Source organism: Oryctolagus cuniculus, chromosome X, assembly GCF_051225735.1.
Source record: "Oryctolagus cuniculus isolate XC-2025 breed Fujian yellow rabbit chromosome X, ASM5122573v1, whole genome shotgun sequence".
NCBI classification, from domain to species: domain Eukaryota; kingdom Metazoa; phylum Chordata; class Mammalia; order Lagomorpha; family Leporidae; genus Oryctolagus; species Oryctolagus cuniculus.
Genome location: NC_142888.1, coordinates 90,168,415 through 90,194,138, shown reverse-complemented (window position 1 = coordinate 90,194,138; position 25,724 = coordinate 90,168,415). Strand labels below are relative to the sequence as shown.

Below are 25,724 nucleotides of genomic sequence, written 5' to 3'. Positions count from 1 at the left end.
CACTATGCTGGTGGACTCAGTGCTGTGGCATAGCGGATAATGTTGCCACCTGCAGTGTCAACATCCCATATGTGCACCAGTTCGAGTCCCAGATGATCCTCTTCCAGTCCAGCTCTCTGCTATGGCCTGGAAAAGCAGAAGGTGGCCAAAGTCCTTGGGCCCCTGTACCTGCATGGGAAATGTGGAAAAAGCTCCTGACTCTTGGCTTCGGGTCGGCCCAGTTTCGGCTGTTGCGGTCATTTGGGGAATGAACCAGCGGATGGAAGACCACCCCCCCCCCAACTCTGCCTTTTAAATAAATAAATCTTAAAAAAAAAAAAACTATACCAGACTCAAGTGAAAGCATTACAGAAGTGTGAAAATAAATTGTGCAAATTTCCCTTTCAACTCCTGTCTAAAGTTTGAAACTGCTAATTGCCAACCATTGAGAGGTCCCACAGAGCTGACCAGAATATATTCTGTACTACTGTTTTTTTTGGAAGTGAAAATGACTAGCTGAATTCCCTTAAGACAGAGTACATGGTGTCAGCTCTCTGATAAATGCACTTGGCAAATAGGCTGACTCACACCACACTGTAAGTGCAAATATGAGACCCCCTTGCACAGCCAGGAAGGGGAACAAGCCTGTCAGTGTATGGCAGGGTAGGTATAATCCCAGTGAGAGCTGTGAAAAGGCCCATTTCTCATCCATTTCTCAGTTTGTGAAAATGTTCAAATATGAGGAATAAGAAGTAAATTTTAAAATGTATTTCTTGGGGTCCAGCATTGTGGTATAGTGGGTAAAGCCACCACTTGGGATGCTGGCATCCCATATAGCCGCCAGTTTGTATCCTAGCCGCTACACTTTTTATGCAGCTCCCTGCTAATGTCCTGGGAAAAACCTCAGTAGATGGTCCAAATGTTTGGATGCCTGCACCCACGTGGGAGATGCAGGTGAAGACCCTGGTTCTTAGTTCAGCCCTAGTGTTCTGGCCATCTGGCAAGTGAATCAGTGGATGGAGATCTCTCTCTCTCTCTCTCTCTCTCTCTCTGCAGATCTTTCAAATAAATAAATCTTTTGAAAATGCATTTCTCTCCTATCCTCTCTGCCTCCCCTCTCCTGCATTCCCAGCTTCCTTAGTCTTTAGTAGACAGGAGACATCCCCTGCAGAATTCTTGTTTGTGTCTTGTTACATGCCTGTTTCTGTAGGCCTCCAGGCAGAGCATCTAGCAGAGTCACACTGTCTGCAAGGCAATCCCTGGAAGTAGCCTGTGTTCCTTTCATTGGAATTCACTGATAAACTATCCAGGGAGGTAAGTCTGTTGTATCTGCTAGGGACAGCCAAAGAGAAAGATGTAGGTCAATAAGGAGTGGAGGCTTTCATCCCTGCCCTTGTTGGTTCATGGCTAGGGCAGAAGAAGAGCAATCTGGGACACAAAACATACAACACACAATGCCACTCTTTATTATGAACAAAACCAGCAATATTTAGTAGAGAAAAAAGAAAGAATATTCGATCTTTTGAATAGTTATTTTACCATTCCTACAATGAACTCTTTGCCTCTCAGATGGATAAGTCTCCAATCTTATTCACAAATGTGGCTTTATATTGCTGGAAAAAAGAACCAAAGATGATACGGACAGAGATGAAGACAACATCCAACGGCTCCTTTTAGACACTCTGTTGGAAGGCCTCCTTTGGGATCGTGCCCTGTGTCTGGAGGGAAGGAATTGGGACATCAGAAGAGCCAGGAGCTCAGAGTTATACCATCAAGCCACCTGACCTCCACCTTCCAGAAGGCCCAGAGCCATCCATCTTTTACCCACTTGCTTCCTGGACCTCACCTGGAGGTTAATGAAGGCCTGTGCTGCTCTGGTGTAGTTCCACTCATTCTCCTCAAGGCACCTGGAGTGGGAAAACATACACCAGTAACACAAGAGATTGCCAATCTCTCCACATCTTCACCAACAGTTAGTACCCATCATTTTATTGTTTAAGTCATCCTAGTTGATGTGAAGTGGTCAGTCATTATGATTTTTACTTACACCTCCCTAATTACTAATGATGACCAGAATTTTCCATGTTCTTGTAGAACATTTGTATGTCTTCTATGGAGAAATGCCCATTCAAAAACTTTTCTGCACTTTAAAATTTGGAATGTCTCTCTTTTTATTGTTGATTGTGAAGTTTGTTCATATATTTTTGTCTGATATGTGACTGTCAAATACCGTGTCTCATTCTGTCACGTGGCTTTTAACTGTCTCAACAGTGTCCATTTGACGGAACAAGCACATAAGCCTCAGCCATTTTAGGTTTCTTGTTACCCCTGCCTTCTTTCAAGAGGTCATATCTGTCTCATACCCTGTATTGTTCCCCACCCCACCCTGCATTCTTCCCCAGGTTTGGAAGCCAGTGGGCCAAACCTGAAGAACCAGTACGGAGAAGCTCACCTCTGCCTGCTGTCCTACTCACCCCTACCCCTAGCCCACCTATGATATAAAAAGGCCAGCCTGCTGGGGTCTGGGCCTCTGCCAGGTGTTTGGTCTGTGAGCATGATGGCAGTTGATCGACCTCTGTGGTTTTATTTTCTCTGAATAGATTCAGTCTGGCTGTGAGTTCATATTATTTCTTTCCATCTATCTGTATAAAAGCATGACACCTTTTTCTCAGGCCCACTAGTTTTGTATGACAGCAAAATAATCACATAGTTGCTTCCCCAAATTGCCTATGTGTTTCTATTCTGCATACCCTTGCTGTTCCAACTTCCCATTCCCCAGTCTCCAACTTCCCTCTCCCAAGCCCACCCAGAACTCACTTTTGAGACCACTCAATTTTCATCCCAGACTGGGTGGAGAAAGACTGCACCATTTGCAGCTGCAGCTGGGAGAGTACGGGTGTGCAACTGGAGCTTGGTGTGGCTCCTGGGATGGAGGAGGTGCACTGCAACATGCTGCTGCTGACGTTCTTCACAAACAGTTGGTCATTCGTGATGCAGAGACTATAATTTAAAAAGCAGGTTCTCAAACTACTGCACAGGTGGACATCCCCAGACTCCCATCAACAGCATCCCCCATAGCCACTGCCACTCAGCAACCGAATACTTTGCCTATCCCCACTGTTCGCACCTCCCAAGTCCCTAGGCTACTACTCTCTATCCGCCCCAGTTGGAGAGACTGTTTACCACCTATACTTCATCTGTAGTCTTACAGTGAAAGGGAGTGGAAAGAGATATTAGAAGGCACCAAGTCACAGAAAGTTCAAGTTCAAGTAATTAATTAGCATCACATAGGCAGTGTTGCAGTCAGGAAGAGAACCCATACTCTGATTTCAGAGACCATGCTCTTAACCTCTAACCCTTCCTAATACTGTGAATATCCTCATTACTACACCAGCACATTCCCACAACACTGGCCCCATGGAGGAATGGGTTTTCTTACCAGCAACACAGCACATACCTGGAAGTGCTGCCAGGGATAGCGATGAAGGTCCGGGTGAAGGCAAACACAGAATCCGGAGAACCGTTTTCTATTTAAAGGGCAGTAAGAAAAATATAGAGTTGTACGTGCTTTATCCGCTCACACACCATGCCCAGTCCAGGTCCTACACTCAAGGGATTCAAGGTGAGACAAATGTTTGCTTTGTGTTAGGAAGCTGGGTGGACAGCTGGTGGGAATGGGGGAAGTAACAACAGGAAGACTTCACTCCTGGTGGTAGGGCTCCCATGTGACCAATCACCTCACAAGTTCACTTGATTCCTGTTTCACACCTGGCCAAGAGACAGCTAGTACAGCGCCATTTTGTGTATGGAAAAAATGAGGGGTAAGATAACTGGCCCAAGGACACAAAGTAAGCACTTGAAATGGCACCATCAAACTCCACAGCCTGAGGCTGGGGTTGTAGCACAGTTTGATAAGTTGCCACCTGTGACTGGCATCCCATATAGGCATCACCTCCTGTCCCAAATACTCTACTTCTGACAGCTCTCTTCTAATGCACCTGTCCAAGCTGTGGAAGATGGCCTAAGTCCTCATGTCCCTGTACCTACATGGGACACCTGGATGAAGTTCCTGGATCCTGGCTTTGGCCTGGCCCAGTTCTGGCCACTGTGGTCACCTAGGGAGTGAATTAGTGGATGGAAATTTCTCTCTCTCTCTCTCTCTCTCTCTCTCTCTCTCTCCTCTCTCTTCCCTCCCTCCCTCTAGCTGCCCTTTAAATAAATGAATCTTAAAAGAAAAGCCTCCACAGCTTATATCCCTGATACCTGAGCTATGCAGGGAGGAAGTCATGGGCCTAGGGTGGTTTATGAGCAGAATGGGGTCAGAACATGAAAGGGAGAATAGGAAGGAAGGGAACAGATTGTGGAAGGCTGGGTGAGTTCTGAGGGGCAGGCCAGTTGGAAGAAGGGAGTGGTGGGGCCTCTGAGGTGACTACACTCACCTTCCTTAAATACCCCGTTGACAGAAAAGCAAAGCATAGTTTCCTGAAAGAGAAGAATTCAGACACTCAGGATCCCCCTGTACCTCCCATCCAGCTCCAGCTTCCTGGGGCCTGCTCGATGGAAGAAGGCAGATGCTCACCGTATGGAACCACATGTCTATTGAGAAAGAACTAAAGTCATGTTTAGTTCTTGGCAACACACTGAGAGCATCCACTATGTCACGGCTTGTGTGCTTCAATAGCTGCCTTCGCAAGTCTGTGCGGGAAGGGAACAGAAGATCGTTAACTGCCACACTCTGTCTCTGGGACCCTGTAACTGTCCCCTCTATACCCTCTTACCCACTTACGGGTATACACACACTTACGGGGATCCGTGACATTTTTGATATTCCTGCTGTTCTGTAAGTACACAAACAGGCCGCTCCTAGAGGATGAGGAACAATAAATAGTGATCTAGGCAGTGTTGCTGTTCACAAGAGCTGACCGGTGCCTGTCTGGGAGCTACATGGCCCTAGACAAACTGAGCTGAACTGCAGTACTCACGGGACTGGGTCCATGGAGTTGAAGGGCATGGTCAGGGAGAAGCAGGCCTTGTCATGGTAAGTACCAAGGAGACCACGACGATCCCCATAGTCATAGATGAAGTAATACCTGTCGGGGAGCAATGAGGAAAGGTTATCTCTGTGGTTCAGGGCCCAAATGAGACTTGAAAACTCCCATGAGCAGATCTGTGCTTGGGTGGGATGCCTGTCCTATTCCTCGCCTTCCTCGTGGTATCTGTGCATACTTACTCCTGCAGGAATTGCAGGACGAGACTCTTCAGCATTTCAGTTCCTTTTGGGATTTCCTGGAATAAAATCATCTGATGATGTGACTGATAAACCTCCCTTGCAACATCTCAAATCCTGCTTTGTCTTTCTTCCTTACCTTGGAGAGTTTTACTAACTTAGGAGCACCAACATCAATGACAACAGGTGAGGCAATCTCTCGGCCATCCTGGAGAAGAGAAGAGGAAGTAATCAGTGGAGACCATGAAAGTGACACTGGTTTACACAAGAGATGAACAGGCCTGGAAGGGAACAAGGGTCACAGCTAGGGAAGAAGTGTCCCCAGGAATTTCGTGGACAAGATTACAGTGGACAGCCACTTCATGGAGTTTTGGATAGCTTTTCGATCATATGCAATTGGGGCTTTGCATGTGTATGTGCACTTGTTTTTGTGTGTCTCTATGGACACATACCCAGGGAAATAATCATGGCTTTTTCAGGAATCCAAGTTCTCATCAGATGAGGTGCTGAAGCAAATATGTATCTAGTAAAGCCCAAAGTGCTTAGGGGGCAGGTATGGATGTTGGGTATATAGCAAGAGGGGAGAATGATAACTACAGGTACTTACCAAGCGTAACAAATTAGGGAAGCAGTCCTGCATGGCACTGTCCAAGTCAAAAAAAGAGAATGAAGCGATTGACAGTTTTGTTTGCACATCTTCTCCCCGTTTGCATCTCCCTCTTCCCTCTCCTTCTGCCTATGTACCTCCCATCTATATTGTCCTGACACTCTTCTCTATGGCCACAAAAAGCATCACTGGGAGTCCAGGTGTCCTTCCCTTCCCTGTCTCAATTACCGCCCTCTAAGTCCCTTCAGAGGCTTTTCAGGAAGTAGGGAATGGGATGGGAGATCAGGTCGCACCTATTTCTTTGAGTGTCCAGCATTCTTTTAGGCATGGCTGGGACTAGACCAGCTCATCTTCCCAGAGATGACCCAAGAGGAGACTGGATCAGGGAGGGGAGTGAGGCTCAGGTAGCAGGGAGAAGGTGGCATGTTGATGATGAGACAGAGGGAGTGAAGGTAGGCCAAGGAGATGTGGGGGAGACATAATAGGGACAAAGGAGGAGCAGGAAGCAAATGGAAGGGGAAGAGGCTTGACCATGGTGTTGAGGTCAGAGAGGAAGAGAGCAGAGAGCAGAAAGCAGCTCACTTGCTACAGCTATTTCCTTCAGTGGCCCATGGCTGGGCCCTGGGAATGAGATAGGCATGGAGACAGTCATCTATTGGGCTTGGGCCCCTAGATGAAGGTTGAACCTTTGTCACCCATGTGAAGTCAGTCGCAGCTGGACATGGCCAATGGAGCAGCCATGGGGGCAGGAGGCCTTCCCCAGAAGGCCAGACCCCAGCTCAGCATGAGGTGGAGGGTCTTGGCCCCTCTTAGGATCATTGTTTTCTTCTCAAGATCCCCATGTAGCTGTGCCTGTTTGAGTCATCAATGCCTAAAGCAAGGATTTATATCCATCATGGACTATCCAGGGATCCTCTGGAGGACTGGGTGGGATGACATAATGAGGAGGAATGAAGGGGCAGTTCTCCCGTCAGCTTGTCCTTCTGTCTCCACAAACTCCTCTTCCCTCAGCCTTCCACTCCTGCTTCAAGAAGCCCTCTCTCATTGTCAGTGGCCCACATCTGACCCCCTGACTCAGGGAAACTGTATTTCTCCCAAAGGAGGGCCCAGCTCATAGCACTGGGCAGTGCAACAGGTGTCATGACAACAGCCATCTAGAACCTCGGCCGATAGTACAGGGCAAGTAAGTCCCATGTCAGCCTGGGACAGGGTGTGGGACCTGTTCTGGAGCAAAGGAAGGATGGCCCCTCTTAGGGCACAGGAGAAAAAGCCAGCTCCATCCCATCCTGGAGACAGGAAGGCCTGAGTGAACATGAGGGTCTGTACTGAAGAATCCACCTCAGTCCATATCACCAGCGTCTGGATCAAGGCTGTGGTCTTCCATAAAGGACTGGACGGTGGCCTCCTGCAGGTGGTAGTTTCAGGGGCAGCTTAAGCTCCCAGGGGATAAATGTCCACAGAAGGGTGACAGGCACCTCCACTGACCTTACATAGGCAGAGTGGTTAGGGAAGGTTCTCCACAATGGGTTGCCTTCTAGCCACAACTCTTCAAGATTCAGCTCTTTTAGCTTGTTTAATTCACATGCTGTCTTCAGCTGAGAAAAAAAGAGGAAACTGGAAATTGAGTCACTGGGAGAGAGATATCAAGGACCCTTCACCCCTAGCCCCAATCCTCACCCACATGTACTTTTATGTGCATATTGTTGTCATCTGAAGTGCACTCCTACTCACGCTCAACCCCGATTTCATCTAGCATCTTTTTCTCACCTCATTGTTGGAGAGGTTCAGGATCTTGACTTTAGGAGCATTCTCTATAATATCACACAGGCCGTCCAGCTGGTACAGTTTGTTGTTGCACAAGTTCAAAGACAACAGCTTTTTAGAAGGGGGAGTTAAAGTAATTGTTACCATCTATGACCTGGGAGCCAATTCTGCCCTCCACATCTTCTCCTTTACACCTCAACTTGAATTCCAGCACTGGGTGTAGGACCTCACCTCAGGGAAATTTCCTTCAATGATCTTCAGTGTGGCATCCATGCACTGTCTTCGATTCAGAATCATATCAATATCATGGCCAACCAAGTCTTTGGGAAGCCAAGAGAAGGGAATCAGAAGTAGAGGCATTCAGAAAGACCAGCATCAGCACAATACCCTTTCCAAGTTGTCATCCCCTTGTCTCCCTCCCACATAAGACCCTCTGCCTTCAGCTGCCCAGGAATTTTCCTATGAGATGTACCTGGATCAAAGCGGAGGTTCTGGAGGTCAAGAGCTTGCCGGGAAGCATCATATCGCTTGTTCAAGGTCAACTGCAGAGACAAATGCGGAGCGCACAGCTCTGAAGTTGTGGGAGTGCTGGTGACAGGGAATTCTGGGGCTGCAGGAAGAAGAGGTGGGTCTGGGGAGGTGTAAATTACACAACATGTCTTGAGTCCACATTACCTTTAGCTGCTCCATTTCCTCTGGCTTCAACTTATTCTTCACAGAGTAGGGTACAGAAGAGCGGTTGACGAAGATAGGTATCTAGGAAAAGGAGGTGCGTGCAGGGGTCGGGGAGTGAACACCAGGGCCTTTAATATCAAAGAACTCCATCAGCCCCTGACCCTGGCAATCAGTACAGGCAATGTCCTTAGCACACACCTTTCGGTTCTCGTCATCACAAATCTTGTGGCTGACATTCTTCAGTGCAGATGCAGTGTCAGAATACTGCACAAAGAACCGAGCCTGATTGTTGATGTAATGAAACTATGGGGAATGAAGGGAAAAACACTAGTCTCACAGCCAAGCCTCCTCTCTCCCCTGTGCCCACCCACCTGGCTTCACCACACTTCTTACATCAACCGGAGTGAAGTGAACAGTGGACTCGCTCTGGATTGAGCTCAACAGCCATTTCTTGTTATACTTTCTCCCATTGGGAACCTAAGTGTAGAAGGCAGAAATAAGCAGTGAGTGACAACACAGAATTAAGGATGGAGAATAGACTCAACCAAGTATTCTTTTGGGACCTTCTAACTAGCTTTAACAGACACCTGAAGAAGATACTGCTGAGAGAATTTCTTGCTTTTATGCCAAATATGGGTTTTGCAGACCTCTCTTCTTTCCCCATTTAAAAGCTCTCCTCCACCAAGTCAACTGAAGGTCTTTTATGCAAACTTCCTCCTTATGAGATTTTTTACAATATTTCACCTCCACATGCAGACACGGACAAGACACTCACTGTGACCTTGAACCAGCATGATACAGTTCCATCCTCCATTTCTCCCTCTGGACATTTCTTAGATCCATACGCATCCACATGGTCATGATTATATTTCAGTCTCCTCTTGCTGTATTGCATATTATTTGGAGTGCTGAGGAAAGGGACAGAAGCAGAGTTTGGTAGGTAGTAGACAGTATTCTGCAACGCTTCCCATTACTGATACCAGGGCTACAGATAGGATTTCTCAGCCATCACTCCACTTACAGCATTCTTCAGTCTTTCCATTATAAGAAGAGCAGGACCACAGAGAATGAGAGTTTTGCATTCTTAGGAGCTGCTTCATGCAAATCAAGTTCCTCAGTCACTTACCGTCTTAACTGGGGTTCCTGGTGTACATTCCTCATTGCTACAGTTCCATCATCATCATGGCGGTGTGAACGTAAATGCTCATGCCTACTATGTTCATAAAGAAGGTTCCTCCCAGAAAAATTACCCTGGAAAGAACCCCAACTTCTCTTTCTTCCTTCATGAACACTACTGCTGCCACTGCGTTCTGAAATTGGGAACAAATAAACAAGTTTGAAGACACATCAGTGCTCAAAGGCTGTGTACCATATCATAGGCTAACACCATAGCAGGGCATTCAAGGTACTAATCTGCCCCCAGGGACCAATCACACAAACACCAGAAAACAGAAATCCTCTCCCTGTACAGATATTTTACATATGGCACAAGAGAAAAATCTACAAGGAGGAGGAAGCATCTGTGTGGAACCTTTATAAACCAGATCATCCATACCCGAATCGGTTAGACTGGGCACCACCCACACACCAGGAGTTGTCCTATTCTTGCCTTCTTCTCTCAGTCTTCTCTAAACTGACAACTGAGCCATAACCTGGGAGACAAACTCTATCGAGCCTCCCAAATACGATCAGCCACCAAACTGATTCTGTGCAAGCTGAACTTTCTTTGCTGGTATAATGCAAGCTTTAAGGATAGGTGAGACTGATGCAACAGCCTCCTAACTTCTTCCTCTGCTTCCATCTTTGCACTTGGTTTGAAATATCTGGAGCAAGCTTTCTGTTGTCCCACCCTGAAATGCTTTTATTCCAGAGGTCAACGCTTTCTAAACTGTACTCTTCTATAACAAGAATCTAAATGACCAACTGGAATGGTAATGCATCAACTAAAATTTCCAAATGTTTGGAAAGTCCCTATTATTTTAAATGCGCCAATGCATCTTTCATTTTCTTTTCATGTTCTGGAACAAAAGCTAACTACTAAGCTTGTGCCTAATTAGTGTTTGTTAAATTTGACAGATAAAGAATGCTTGCTTGTGAATTCTAGGAACTGGCCTGGGGAAAGCCAGCTGAAGTTACCAAGTAATCTGGCCCTCCCAGGTCAGCATGACCAGAGAATTGGACTTATGTAACAAAATATAAAGGAGTACAAATAAGTAATGCAAAATACCCATAGGCTATAGGCTGAGTGGGCCTCATCCTGGTTAATGAAACTTTGGAATCTCTTAATGTTTTGCCTCTTTCATATCCCAGCCAAATAACATTTCACAGCTGCTTAATTGTGCAGAACACCCTGTAATGTACTCTTTATAATAAAGTCAAGCCATCTTCAGGTTTCTCAAGGGACTCCACTGATGCCCAAGATTGACATAATACCATTGTCAACCCCATAACAAACTTCAGTAACTATATATCCTGACTTGCCACTAGTCACATTCCCAGCATTCCAAACTCCCTTTTGTACTCCTTCAAGACTGCCCTCACTGAAGAAGACGGTAATTCTGAGGCACTGATCTGCTACCTTTCTCACTGGTTTAGTAAGCTTTCTCTTTCCTTTACCCACAAACTTTATCCATATTATTCTGCTTTGGCATCATTGACAAGGACTGGGCTACTGGTACCATTATTTTTCTGTTGTTGATTGGTAGTTTGACTCTATCATGGTCACAGAACACAGTAAGTATGATTTCAGTGCTTTTAGAATTGCTGCAATTTTTTTATGGCCCAGGAGTCAGTCTACTGTCACAAATGTTGCCAGATACTTGAAAAGAAAAAGAAAAAGAAAAACCAAAACCCTCCAAAAGTTATTGTAGTCACATGCAGCATTCTGCTTATATTCCATTTACATCTCATCACTGTATTGATTGCACTACTTAGAGCTTCCACTCTCTTCCTGTGTGTCTGTCTAGTAATTATATCACTTGCAGAGGGAGGTGTGGAAGTACCCAACCATAATTGTGGTTTTGGCTACTTCTTTTAACTCCATCAGTTTTTACACTGTGTACTTTGAGATTCTGAGTTTACACACACAGGATCCTTACAAACTCTTGGTGGATTGATTATTTTGTCATGCATTGTCTCACTTTGCATCTCTATAATTTTCTTTGCACTGACATCAAGTTTATTGAAGAGTGCAGCCTCAGGTATGCTTATAAAATGCTTTGAGTTATATTTCACTCTGTATTCATTCCTTGGAGTTATGTTGCTGATCCACATCAACAGTTCTGCACATTTCCCCATCACCACTCCCCCAGGTTCACCAACATCATACCCAATACCCAATTCACCCTGTGGTGAGACTTAGCATGCCATCTCACTTCTCTCTCTCATACGTAGATCCTCAAAGGGTATTTTATTTTACCAGAGTCAACTGAAATGATATATCAGCAGATGATAACAGGAGTTGGTTTCTGGAGAGGTGGTTGAGGTAATTAGACTGTTATAAACCAACGTCCTGGGGACGGCATTGTGGTGTAGAGAGGGTAAAGCCGCCGCCTGCAGTGCTGGCATCCCACAGGGGCACCAGTTTCTGTCCCAGCTGTTCTACTTCTGATCCAGCTCTCTGCTATGGCTTGAGAAAGCAGTAGAAGATGGCCCAAGTCCTTGGGGCCCTGCACCGGCATGGGAGACCCAGAAGATGCTCCTGGCTCCTGGCTTCGAATTGGCACAGCTCTGGACATTGTGGCTATTTGGGGCGTGGACCAGCAGATGGAAGACCACCCCCCCACCCCCCGCCTCTCTGTAACTCTGCCTTTCAAGTAAATAAATCTTTAAAAAATAAACCAACTTCCTCTTGGACTTGAGTCTTTCTATTATGCTTGTTGTACATTACTTACTCCACACTAATTCAGGGCACACTTGTGAAGAAACCTTGGTTCACTCCTGATCACTTTATAATGTGCTGATTACATCCAGATCTCAGATTAACTCCTTGGTGGTGGTAGTGGTGGTAGAGTGTGTGTTGGGGTGAACCATTAATTTGACTGAGTGACATATGGCCAAAACAATTCTGCTACTCATAACTTTTGGGACTTTCCCAGTATATTAGCGAAAGCGAAATAAAATGTGAATGGAATATTTAACCCACACATTCCACTTGTTAGCTCTCAAGAACTTGGAAGTGGCCTGGAGTGCCCTTTCCCTTATATTTTACATCTCTCAGCAGGTCTGCTTTCATACCATATCCAGAGTCCACCTACTTTTTGGCTCTTCCATTGATACCACCCTGCCCTGTACTATACTGCCTTCAAAAAGCACTTCTGCTTTTATACTCCCTTAATATCCTTTTTCAACACAGCAGGCAGAGAGTTGTTTTAAAATTTAAGTCAAATCCTTCCATTCCCCTGCTCAAAGTCCTATAATAGGGATTTGAAGCTCCCTTCAATATGTTCAAAAGCCGTACGTCCATATGATTCTCAAAAACAACAACAAAGGACCTCACTTCTGACGTTTGGAGAGTCCCAGGAAAGCAACTCATTTCCATGAAATGAAAAAATTCGAATATTAAAGTGATGGCTAAGGGCACATGATAACAGTATGGAGTATAGGAAGGAACCAACTTTCTTTCAGAAATAATGTTCCTGAGGGAAAAACGTGAAAATGAACTACCGAACAGCCAACAGCTACAATCTCAGGCAAGACAATCAAGGGGCCAGAGTTGTGGCACAGTGGGTAAAAGCTGCTGCCTGCAGTGCTGGCATCCCATATGTGTGCCAGTTCAAGTCCTGGCTGCTACATTTCCAATCCAGCTCTCTGCTATGGTCTGGGAAAGCAGCAGAAGATGGCTCTAGTCCTTAGGCCCCTGCAACCGTGTGGGAGACCTGGAGGAAGCTCCTGGCTCCTGGCTTCATACTGGTGCAGCTCCGGCCACTGCAGTCAATTGGGGAATGAACCAGCAGATGGAAGACACTCTCTCTCTCTCTCTCTCTCTCTCTCTCTGCCTCTTCTTCTCTCTCTGTGTAACTCTGACTTTCAAATAAATAAATAAATCATTAAAAAAGACAATCACATAGGACAGTGTATAAGTGATACAAAGCCAGAGAGAGACCCAAAGGACATAGACTCCAAAAACAAAATATGGACTGGTACATCTGCATACCGAATTCTTGCATCTCGGTACAATATTTGTCCCAAAGCTGTGCTGTCAGAATCAAGGATGATACCAACACTGTTGGAAAGTTGCCAGTGGCCCTCTCCTAAACTGCCTGAACTACCTGAATGCTCCCTCAGGGTCTACCATGTGTCAGTTGATCCTCCCACAAAGAAACAGTAATGAACATCCTTTATAACATTAGGTATATCTCCCAGCATGTCTTAGTCAAAATGTGGCAGAATAGAATGTGTTTCCTCATCCATTTGTCTGCCCCCCACACTCTGAGTGCTTCCCTCATGACTGCACTGGTTGTTCTAATTAGTGAGCTTCCATCTCACAGACAGGTTTCAATAAGCAGGCTAGGGAAATGTTTTCTGCTACAGTCCTGTAGAGATGGGGAGCAGGTCGATAAGACCAGGTGGAGATACCTGTCACAAACAAGGTAAGTCTGTTTGGGACACGATATTTGCATATTAGGGATCACTGTTGACTGACAGGGTCTGGCATAGAATAAGAGCCTAAATAATATGTCTTGAATTAATGCACATGATGCAAGTTTGAATCATCAACAAAACCACTTTTGAGAGTACATGCATCTCAACCATTTCTACTTTATTTATTTCTTCTAGACACAATTGTGCTACAGACTGTTTTGTAACTTGCCTGTAAAAATTATTACAAATTTAATTCTGGTTTTGCAGAGTTAATGTGTTTGGTTAGCATACCCTTTGAAACATGACCAAGAAGCTCCTTGCACACTAATGCTGAAACTGAATCTTTGATGATATCAAAGGGGTCTTCTACAAACAGTGGTGGCAGAAATGAGGAGAAGTCCTGCAGGCATGTCTGTGGTAATTCAACCCTGTGACAGATAGAAGCATTCCCCTGTCTCAGAAAAAGGAAAGGGTGTGTGTGTGTGTGTGTGTGCAGTAGCATGCACACGCATGAGTTCCCATTTTAAGTTATGTTTTTATAATTAAAGGTATATGCATTAAAGATACATTCATCCATGTTTGTAAATGCATGGCTACACAAAACTGGAACCCAAGGCAGGTTCAAGATGGTTAAATAGAGATCTGCACTCACCTTAGCCACAGAAAAATACCAGAAAAAAGGAAGACCTATCTTTTTAGGAGACTGACTGAGGGAAAATTTCAGTAAAGAAGTGATAGGGATGTCAAACAGCACAGAGACTTGAAAAGGCAACAGGGAGAACACAAAACACTCCACTGCCACCCCACCTCCTATGCTGTCTCCCTGGTTGCAGGAACACCATGTTATGGGGGAAAAGGTATGCTCAAAATGCCATGATCCCCACAACTGCCACAGACCAACAACCATAACTGCAGGAAAATTGAACTGTCCTCACAGACTTTAAATCCAGTGTAGAGGGCTGGTCGAGCAGCCACTTTACTCCAAAAAAGGAATCCACATTCTAACCTTCCATCTGCAAAGTACCAAATTCAAGCTGCTGTGGTTTAGCCACTGCTAAACTCTATTCTGATTTGGAGATAGCAAGCAGCCCCGTTGTCACCAGAATTTACCAGATCCATAGACAAGGTGCTTTGCAGGGCAGAGAGTAGGCACCCTGCACCCTGTAGGATTTCTGAGCACCAGCCTAGGGATTTTCCAAGCCCCAGAGCCATGCTCACTCATTTTTTTTTGACAGGCAGAGTGCACAGTGAGAGAGAGAGACAGAGAGAAAGGGCTTCCTTTGCCGTTGGTTCACCCTCCAATGGCCGCCGCAGCCGGCGCGCCGTGCTGATCCGATGGCAGGAGCCAGGTACTTATCCTGGTCTCCCATGGGGTGCAGGGCCCAAGCACTTGGGCCATCCTCCACTGCACTCCCTGGCCACAGCAGAGAGCTGGCCTGGAAGAGGGGCAACCGGGACAGAATCCGGCGCCCCGACCGGGACTAGAACCCGGTGTGCCGGTGCTGCGAGGTGGAGGATTAGCCTAGTGAGCCACGGCGCCAGCCGCTCACTCATTCTATGTGATCTGGGGAAAGTTCTCCTTGGCTTCTCAGGGCTTTGAACCAAGAAAACCCCATAAAAAATCCCAGAGGAACAGACATAAGGAAGCCTCCATCTTCATCTCTCTCTTTTTTCTAAGATTTTATTTATTTATCTGAAAGTCAGAGTTACACAGAGAGAGAAGGAGAGGCAGAGAGAGAGAGAAAGAGAGAGAGAGGTCTTCCATCCACTGGTTCATTCCCCAAATGGCTGCAATGGCCAGAGCTGTGCCGATCCGAAGCCAGGAACCAGATGCTTCTTCCTGGTCTCCCACGCAGGTGCAGGGGCCCAAGCACTTGGGCCATCTTCTACTGCTTTCCCAGGCCATAGCAGAGAGCTGGACCAGAAGAGGAGCAGCCAGGACTAGAACCGGTGTCCATACGGTGCTGACTATCCCAGAGTCAATATTTCATGATCTACAGGACATGGTAGTTTTCCCTGTCCTATATAGCTCTGGAAATATTGTTGTCAGTACTACAACCTCAGGAGTAATACACAGTCACCTGTGGTCTCCAGGGATTGCTACCTGCATTCTTCTGCTTCTGTCTAGTGCCTCCCAGTCCACAATCCCCTGTATATACTGGTTCTCACAATGTGAGATCTAGGTAATGATCCCACTTCACTGTAAAGCTTTAAGATTGTGACTATTTGTACTAGGTTCTTCAGGTTCTCCTGATTCTATCCTATAGGACCTAGGGAAGAACTGTCAGCATTTCAGCACTCCAGACCAACACCTGCAGTGCAAAATTTCCAGGATAATCTGTATTAATCCCATAGGATTGGGGAAAGGTCCCCTTCACATCCATCAATGACAGGAATAGGAATTTGGGGTGCTAAATGCAAGCATCAGTCATACCCTCCCAACAGGAAAGGAGAAAGGTCCCATCAGTTTCACAGATATTGGTGTCACAAACCCCAGCATCATTCAAGATTGCCTGGCAGGACAAGCACATAGCCCCTTCTGTGTTCCTCAGCTCCAAGAACGAGGCTCCAGCCATCACAAACCCTAGTCTGGCTGACACCCCTCTCTCTGGGCACTAAAGCTATACATACTAGGAAGATATGCATATACTCGCTTCAAATTCATACTTCTTCCCTCATGAACTGCTGCAGACTAGACAACTGTGGTTGTCACAGACACTTCTGACACTGATTACTGCTGAATAAACCACTTAAATGTTATACTTCTGGGTTCATGTATAACTAAAAGCAAAACAACAACCCAAGTTATACCCTCAATTCCATATAAACAAAAGTATTTCCCAATAAAACATACTCCATAAAGAAGGAAATATTACACAAGATATTCAGATGTAAATGCAGGGAGAAAGGAAACATGAAGAAACAAGGAAACATGACACCTCTAAAAGAATACAACAGTTCTCCAGAAACAGGTTTTAATTCAAAGGAAATTTATGAAATGTCTGAAAAAGAATTCAAGGGGCTGCCACTGTGGCATAGTATGCTAAGCCTCCACTTATGGTGCCAGCATCCCATATGGGTACCATTTTGTGTCCCGGCTGCTCCTCTTCTGATCCAGCTCTCTGCTAACAGCCTGGGAAAGCAGTGGAGGATGGCCCAAGTGCTTTGGACCCTGCATCTGCGTGCGAGACCCAGAAGACGCTCCTGGTTCTTGGCTTCAGATCTGCTCAGCTCTGGCCATTGTGGATATTTGGCGAGTGAACCAGCCAATGGAAGACCTTTCTCTCTGTCTCTCCCTCTCTCTGTGTATAACTCTACCACTCAAATAAATAAAATCTTTTTAAAAAGAATTCAAAATAATTATCCTAGAAAAACTCAATGAGATGCAGGAGAATACAGACTGTTTAGGAAGTGAGGAAAATAATACATGATATTCTAAATGAAAAATTCAACAAAAAGAAATCATTAAAAATCTCTTTTTACAAAGGAGAACGTTATGTATTGATGAGGATTGACTCAGCAAGAAAATAATAAAAATCAAAAATATAGATGCATGTAACACAAGACCACCCAGATATATAAAGCAAATATTATTAGACCTAAAGGGAGATATAGACCCCAATACAATAATAAGGGACTCCAACACCTCATTGTCATCATAGACAGATCATCCAGAAAATCAGCAAAAATATGTGAGCATTAAACTGTAATAGGAATCAAATGGACCAAACAGAATTTTATAGAATATTTTACCCAACAGCTACAGAATACACATTCTTTTCATTTGCACAAGGAAGATTTTCTATGATAGACCATATATTAAGCCACAAATCAAGTCTCAGCAAATTTTTAAAAAATCGAAATCATATCACATATCTTCTCAGACCACAGAGATAAAACAAGATATCAACAATAAGAAAAATAGAACATTGACATACATGAAAAATGAAAAATATGCTCCTGAATTACCAATGTATGACTAAAGAAATTAAAAAGGAAATAAAAATTTCTTCAAATTAATCAAATTGGAAACATACAACATATGAAAATCTGTGGGACACAGCAAAGCAGTATTAAGAGATAAGTTTACCCCAATAATTGTACACTTTTTAAAAAAAAAAAGATTTCACATAAACAATCTAACAATGCAGTTAAGAACTCTGGCTCCCAAAATTAGAGGCAGAAATAACCAAAACTTAAAGTAATAAAAATGATAAAGAGAAAAGCTAATGTTTTAAAAGAGATAAACAAAATGGAGAAACTTTTAGCCAGAATAACAAACAATAAAGGGAAAAACTCAAATAAAATTAGAGATGAAAAAGGATACATTACATTTGATACCACATAATACAAAAGATCATAAGAAACTAGTATGAACAATTATATGTTAAAAATTGGAAAATGTGGGAGAAATGGACAAATTTCTGAATATATACAACCTAAAAGATTAAAACAAGAAGATATATAACTAAACAGCACACTAACAAGAGTATTCATATTGAAGCAGTAATTAAAAGTATCCCATCAAAGAAAATTCCAGAACCCATGGCTTTTACAACTGAGTTCTAAAAACACTTAAAGGGTGAGTGTTTCAAATACTTCTCAAAATATTTCAAAATACTGAAAAAAGATGGAACTCTACCTAACTCTTTTTATGAGGCCAGCATTATTCTGATACCAAAAACAAAGACAAAATCAAGACGACGGAAAAAAGAAAACTACAGACCAATATGCTTGATGAACATAGATGCAAAAATTCTCGACAAAATATTAGCAAACTGAATAAAATACTACATCAAAAAGATCACACATCATGATCAAATGGGATTTCTACCTGGAATGCAAGGGTATGGCAACATTTGCAAATCAAAAATAAGTCATGGACCTGGTGCTGTGGTGTATCAGGTAAAGCTGCCAGCTACAGTGCCAGCATCCCATATGGGTGCCGGTTCGAGTCCCAGCTGCTCCACTTCTGATCCAGCTCTCTGCTATGGCCTGGGAAAGCAGTGGACGAAGGCCCAAGTCCTTGGGCCCCTGCACCCACGTGGAGGACCTGGAAGAGGCTCCCGGCTCCTGGCTCCAGATTGGCACAGCTCTGGGCATCACGGCCAGTTGGGGAGTGAACCATTGGATGGAAGACCTCTCTCTCTCTCTCTCTCTCTCTCTCTCCCCCTGCCTCTTTCTCTGTGTAACTCTGACTTGCAAACACATAAATAAACCTTTAAAAAATGCAACTTGTCCTGAAAAATAAATAAATCCTAATATTCATCATCCGAGGAAGGACATGAACTTGCCCTGGACATGTACCAGGAGTGGGAAATAGGATGCTGAAGTCCAGCACTACCTGACCTCTGCTAACTCGTCTCATTTTCAGGTTAATATAGTGCCTTCTCACGATTTTTCTCAGAGTTAAATGAGAAAACTTACATGACAAGGTTATCAAGTACACGCCACATCATAAGGACTCAAAACATGGCAGCTATAATTATTAAATAATTTTTTAAAGAAACCTGTGAATTATTTGTATAAAATGAAAAGTATTGTTTCTGCTTATCTTAACAGGTAAGATTTATCCTGCTATCAGGAGTAGGGCACTTTATTTTTTGTTATAGATCAACGTTTCCTAATGGTACATTTAATACATAGTTTCTGCCACAATGATATCAGAAACATGCTTAACACTTGGGCGTTATCACTGAGTAATGAAAATGTGCAAAGCTTCAATTAGCAGAAAGACAACTGATATAAAATGAATTGCAGAGAATATACACTTTCTTTATGACAAGACTATACGATAATTTTTTTTTATTTTTTGAATATACAATAATTATTATAAAGATGCATGCCATTCTTCGTCCTGCACAATGGTACAAGGTTTGAAAGTGGTAGAGACCATGCTGATGTTGGCAGCACATACACTGAAGTGGCAGACTACTTAATTTGAATAGTGAAGAACACTAGTACTTTAAATGCTCTGTGGGGAAAATAGTGCATTCCATGTAAGCTAGGGAAACTATCCCTCCCTTTGAGATTCATGCTGTATGTTAGCACTTTATCCTAAAAAAATTCTATAGTATGGAAATTTGTTTACCTTCACGCTGGTTTGCACCACTCTTCCTTTGAGTAAATGACATGTTTGTCGTTGCTGTCTTTTGGCTGGAGTGTTTTGTAGATCTCCAAAATGCACAGCTGAGGAAAAATAGATTAAGGTACATATAATGTGAGGCTAAAATAACAAGAACAATTTTTTTCTACCATCAGTCAAGCAATCTTCAAAGCCTCATAAATGTAAGCACAATCTCAGTATTTGCTCAACTTTACAAAGCCACTGCCAGGGTACATCAAATCTATCAACTACGATTTCACTTGTTTTTTTTTTTTCCCCTTTAATATGTTCACTATTGCCATATGAAGAAGAGGAGAGAGCACACAGGAAAGAAGTTTAGAAGCAACGCATAGAAATTCAGGGGAGGAGGTGTGGAGAAAGAAATGGTGCCTGGCTGGACTATTTGAAGCCATTTTGAGATTTAAGCACAAAACAACTGCCCCCACTCCCAAATGCATTTTGTATGAACCTTAAATAAAGCATAACAAATAAATTCTGAATCTTCATATCGTTGAAGCTATCCAGCTTTTATAGAAATATCAAATTATGTGGAAGAAACCCAGTGTCTCCCCAGTCCCTCTCTCTCCTGCATCTCCCCTGATCAGGTTTGGAATGTTTTCTGGGGGGCCGGTGCTGCCAGCATCGCATATAGGCTTCGGTTCGAGTCCCGAGTCCCGGCTGCTCCACTTCCTATCCAGCTCCCTGCTAAAGTGCCTGGGAAAGCAGCCTTTATAGATGGCTCAGGTAACTGGGTCCCTGCAGCCACGTGGAAGACCCGGATGGAGTTCCAGATAGCCACATGAAGAGGGAAACAGCAAATGGAACATCTTTCTACAAATGCGTGTCTCTCTCTCTTTCAAATAAATAAATAAATCTTTAAAAAATAATGTTTTCTGAGAAAATAAACCAAGAAAGGGAAGAAAACATTTACACAACCAATTAAGAGACAAATTAGGACCGCATACGCAGTCACCTCCATCAGCGGGCACCTAGGAATTCTGCAGTGTCCCTAATAACAACATCGGCAGGAAGGAGCCAAGGAGAGACAGCGAAACAGGCAGGGTGAGAGGCCAGGTTAGGGCTTCAGTGAGAGCGCGAAGGTGGGAAGCGGTCTTACATAACTTCCAGAGCCCCGGCCCGGAGAGAAAACTTACAAGTTCAGGAACCTCGCCGCCTCCCCTCCCCCCAAAACTTTCTCCCTGCTCTGCCCACTCGCAGCCGCCACACCGTACCCCTCGCCCCCACTCTCCCGCCACATTTCACCCCACCTCAGCTCCTGTGCTTACACCTGCTCCACCACAGGTTCCCAGGCGTCGAGGCTGAGACGTAGCCCCCCAACCCCCATTTTCTCTGTGAGGAAACAAACGTTCGGTCGCTTCGGGAAGCCAAGCCCGCCCCCTATATCCACGCACCCCCTATATCCACGCACCCCCTATATCCACGCACACCCTCTGGAGCCCTCCGCCCTTCGGAAGCCACTTGCCTGCCCCTAAAGCCACATCTCAGAGTACACGTCCAGTATCGGCTAGTTCGTGCCCCTCCTACCAGAACATCGCCCACCACGGCAGGAAGGGAGTCAACGGCCAGGCAGGTGCGTTCTGGGGGCACTTTGCCGCCCCAGCCACGACGCCCACCCGGGTTCTGAATGTCCTCTGCACCCGCAGTCGGATACCTCGGGGGTGAAGTTAACAGGACTCTCCACTTGCGTCAATGGCGGCTCCTCCTACTTCGTAGTTTGTTCTCGCGGTCTCACGAACTACGTAACACTCAGCGTTTTCACGCTCAGTCCTTACGTTACGCAGAGGGCGGAGCCTCACGTGACCCAAAGGTCGCGTGCAACCAATAGGAATAACTTCCGTAGCAGGGCTGTGGTGCGCACGTGGATGCCACAGCCCCACCTTACCGCGTGATGTTTGTAACTAAGTAACTGTCCATGCGAACGTCCACAGAGTTCAGCAGTTCAAAAACAAATGTTCCCTTGGTTGAGAGGCTGGGCTTGCTAACGTGCCTGTGTTGGGGTGGGGATGTGGAGGGCTTATGTGTCTATAGCCTACACATGACCTACATAATAGGTCGCCTCTAATGTCTTCGAGTGCTCAGGATGCCACATGCTGGAGTGCAGAAAAAGCCACATAAAGGAAGAACCCACATGGAAGAATTGGTGTTACCTCACAACCATAGAAGGGACATCATAACCAGACAGATGACATCACCTCAGCATTTAAGAGCCCGTAGTGCTGACAAGACCAATAGGGCTGGGCTTGGCACATAATTGTAGTGTCCATGTGATGGCAGCACCCATGAGACCTATAGCCTTTGGAACGTACAATATTTATAATCATGTGCCTGTGAGGGTTGAGCCAGCTTTTTCCAGTAGGGTTTGCTGACAGCATGATTTCCGTAATCTGCATGTAATCAAGAGACCAGGCTCTGGATGAGAACTGGAAATCTGACATTGCCCACGGTCCTGGGCTCCTCACTGATGGTGGTATCCCTGGGTGACCTTGTGCAGCACACAAACTTGGGCTTTTAGTTTCCTCCCTTTGCCGTACAAAGCTTCATTTGTTTGTTTTGTTTCTTTCTAACACATGACATTTAATGCATAACAAATTAATACCTGACAATGAGATATCTCCTCCCTAAAACCATAGTTTTAGAAACAACATTAAGAGCCTAAACAGGCAGCACAAATATATATTTTAACTTAATTTCATACAGAGTCAAAGGAAATTGAACCTACTGAATTTAAGTCATTAGTTTGAAAAGGAAAATGTGTATAGTGACTATTATGGGCCACAAACTTCAAAGGGTAAATGAGATTAAGAGTTGTAACTTTTTGAATTAGATGCTATGATAGAATTTTACAGGTAAGGAAGTTAAAGCACAGAAATTCTGTTTCTTAGGAGGTCCTAGGCATTTTAGGTAGAGAACCAAATAGCTCCTCCAGACAGTCTGGCACCAGACTGTGTCCTTGATACCCACCAGATTCCCCAAAGGAAATTCAAATTAACTCAGTCTTACTACGTCACAAGAACTTGAAGCCAGCCCCTGATTTGACATTGTGAAAGTTCTCTTTGAAATACTGCTGGAATAATTTCAAATACTATTAGTAATTAGCGCCAATCAACATACAATCTAATTAAAGACCTCAGAAGAACATTTATTTTAATGTATACATATAAACCTATCATCAATATATAAAATATTTGTGTATAAAAGATGGTATAAGACACTAAAAGTTAACTGAAAACTATTAGGTTCCATAAAAATGATAAACAAAAGCATTGAAAAGAGAAACATTAGCAAGTTGTTTAAGCATCATAACTGGTTCTTATCTGAATTAGGGGAAATATAAATGAGTGGCATCTGAATGTATATTTCTGTGAATTCCCAGAATTTGATTTTGCTGTGTCTATATTATTTCTGTGAATTCCTAGAAAGGACAGAGAAAGGAGAAGGAGAATACATACTTCAGAGTATTTTGATAGAAATTCACAAACAGTTCTTCTGCTGATTGGCGTGGGAAACTGTAGTTGGGTTTGTATGTCCAAAATAATTCCAGTGAGGTCCTTCTGGTTTGTTTGCTTTGGTAAATGATGCTACACAAACTTCGAGATTATTTTGGTAGATGTTGCATGGTTATGTAAAGGAAACAACGGAGGAAAACTGCACAAATATTCCCACCACAGCTGAAATTGAATATACTGGTGAGGACATCACACTGTATATGTGGTCCTAAGCCTACTGAAGATATCCAGGATTACTGGAATGAAGACTAGGAAGAGAAGACAGTATTTGGAAAAATCAGATCATCTTAGACAATCTTCAGGAATTATGTATGAGACGCAAGTAAATGCACAATAAGGAATTTTCAAGTTGGATTTATAAATCATCAATTAGAGTCACAGGATAGACTCCTGCTACAAGAGCAAGTATCTGTCCTAATCCTGGTTTCTATAACTACACACATATGAATAAATCCTCAGTGAAAGACACAGAGGAATTGCATCCAGCCCACCTATGCTCAACTGGACTTACACTTAATTAGTAGTGACTGGGGTCAACGTCTTTTTCACCAAAAGAGAAATCCTAGAGTTCTAATTGTAACTCTTTTTTATGTTAGATTTCGCTCTGTCAGAGCTGATACTCCTACCTTTCACTCTCTGTGAGATGATGATCCAGAGTTTCTTTTTAAAAAAAAAAAAGTCAAGCTGGAGCCATCCTTTCTTTTTTTTAAAGATTTATTTATTTGGAAGTCAGAGTTATACACAGAGAGAAGGAGAGGCAGAGAGAGAGAGAGAGATAGGTCTTCCATCTGCTGGCTCACTCCCCAAATGACCGCAATGGCCGGAGCTGCACCCATCCAAAGCCAGGAGCCAGGAGCTTCCTCCAGGTCTCCCACGCGGGTGCAGGGGCCCAAGGACTTGAGCCATCTTCTGCTGCTTTCCCAGGCCATAGCAGAGAGCTACATCAGAAGTGGAGCAGCCGGGACTTGGACCGGCACCCATATGGGATGCCGGCACTACAGGAGGTGGCTTTACCCACTACGCTACAGCGCCGGCCCCTATGATGATCCAGTTTCTAAAGGTTTTGTTTAAAAAGTATATCAGTGGGGGCCCATCTGCTCTCTCTATTATATAAAGGGTGAGTGGGAATAAAGATCTGTGTCTGGCGCCCAGTTTAGGTACTGCATTTATTCATGTGAAGCAGGTTAGAGAAGCCATTTTATCCTGCATGTAATTTAGTAAGGTTTAATTGGAACGACTTTTCTCTCCTTCACCTTTTTCCTTTATGATGGAAATTTTGGAGATTAGCATTTAAGAAGAGTGGTCTAACCTAGCAGAGAAGAGTAACAAAGAGTAACAATCTTGGGGCTGGTGCTGTGGTGCTGTGGGTTAGAGTCCTGGGCCTGAAGTGCCAGCATCCCATATGGGTGCTGGTACTAGTCCCGGCTGCTCCTCTTCCGATCCAGCTCTTTGCTATGGCCTGGGATAGCAGCAGATGATGGCCCAAGTCCTTGGACCTCTGCACTCACATGGGAGACTTGGAAGAAGCTCCTGGCTCCTGGCTTCAGATCTGCGCAGCTCTGGCCATTGCAACCATCTAGGGAGTGAACTCTCTCTGGCTCGACCTCTTGCTGTAACTCTGTCTTTCAAACAAATAAAAATAAATCTATAAAATAGGTAACATCTGTCATGATGCTGTTAAATTAAAGATAAAATTCCAAATGCTTTTAATTTGAACATACAAATGTACTACTTAGTTAGATGTCCTGTGTAAATTTATTTTCACAAAGAAAATTTGACTTGTCTAGCAATAACGTACAGGGAAAACCACCGGATGGGGTTCTATCACTATAGAAAAATTATTCAAAGCATATTTCCTTATTTCTTTGTAAATTTCATTAACTTGGCTAAAAGAAGCTATAATGTCAGTGTTAAGCAATGGAAAACAAAAGAACAGTTGCAGATATTGCTCCCTGTCAAAATGCCCAGAAAGCCCTCCCTTGATTTAATGTAAAATTCAACAGCTTTAGCATATAGGCTCAGCTTTAGCTATAGTGGACGACTAGACCTTGCAAATAACCAAATTCCATCCACAATGAAATCTTCCTTCAGGCACAGGAGGAGACGAGTAAGAAGGTCAGGATTACAATTACATACTTGGTGTTTCTTTATTTTTTTTATTTTTTATTTTCAGACAGGCAGAGTGGACAGTGAGAGAGAGAGAGAGACAGAGAGAAAGGTCTTCCTTTGCCGTTGGTTCACCCTCCAATGGCCGCT

General features: G+C 44.1%; 1 protein-coding gene across 2 annotated transcripts; it reads right to left on the bottom strand.

Moving 5' to 3' along the window:
- Window positions 1-1,440: 1,440 nt before the first annotated feature.
- On the bottom strand, window positions 1,441-21,754 carry LOC100340535 (nuclear RNA export factor 2). 2 transcript variants are annotated; one of them, XM_051827439.3, is made up of 22 exons: window positions 21,487-21,754; window positions 19,927-20,024; window positions 9,379-9,562; window positions 9,028-9,160; window positions 8,646-8,729; window positions 8,451-8,555; window positions 8,253-8,333; window positions 8,050-8,119; window positions 7,809-7,897; window positions 7,581-7,688; window positions 7,299-7,408; window positions 5,814-5,850; window positions 5,346-5,414; window positions 5,210-5,265; window positions 4,962-5,069; window positions 4,784-4,842; window positions 4,559-4,674; window positions 4,419-4,461; window positions 3,437-3,506; window positions 2,797-2,979; window positions 1,826-1,886; window positions 1,441-1,697 (listed from the first exon to the last, which is right to left on the bottom strand). In XM_051827439.3, exons 1-22 carry the CDS (start codon window positions 21,492-21,494, stop codon window positions 1,653-1,655), a joined length of 1,917 nt encoding a protein of 638 aa, XP_051683399.1. In that variant the 5' UTR covers window positions 21,495-21,754; the 3' UTR covers window positions 1,441-1,652. The 2 variants fall into 2 exon arrangements, with proteins under 2 accessions (XP_051683399.1, XP_008271326.1); XM_008273104.5 differs by having other exon boundaries at window positions 21,614-21,754.
- Between the last annotated feature and the right edge of the window lie 3,970 nt (window positions 21,755-25,724).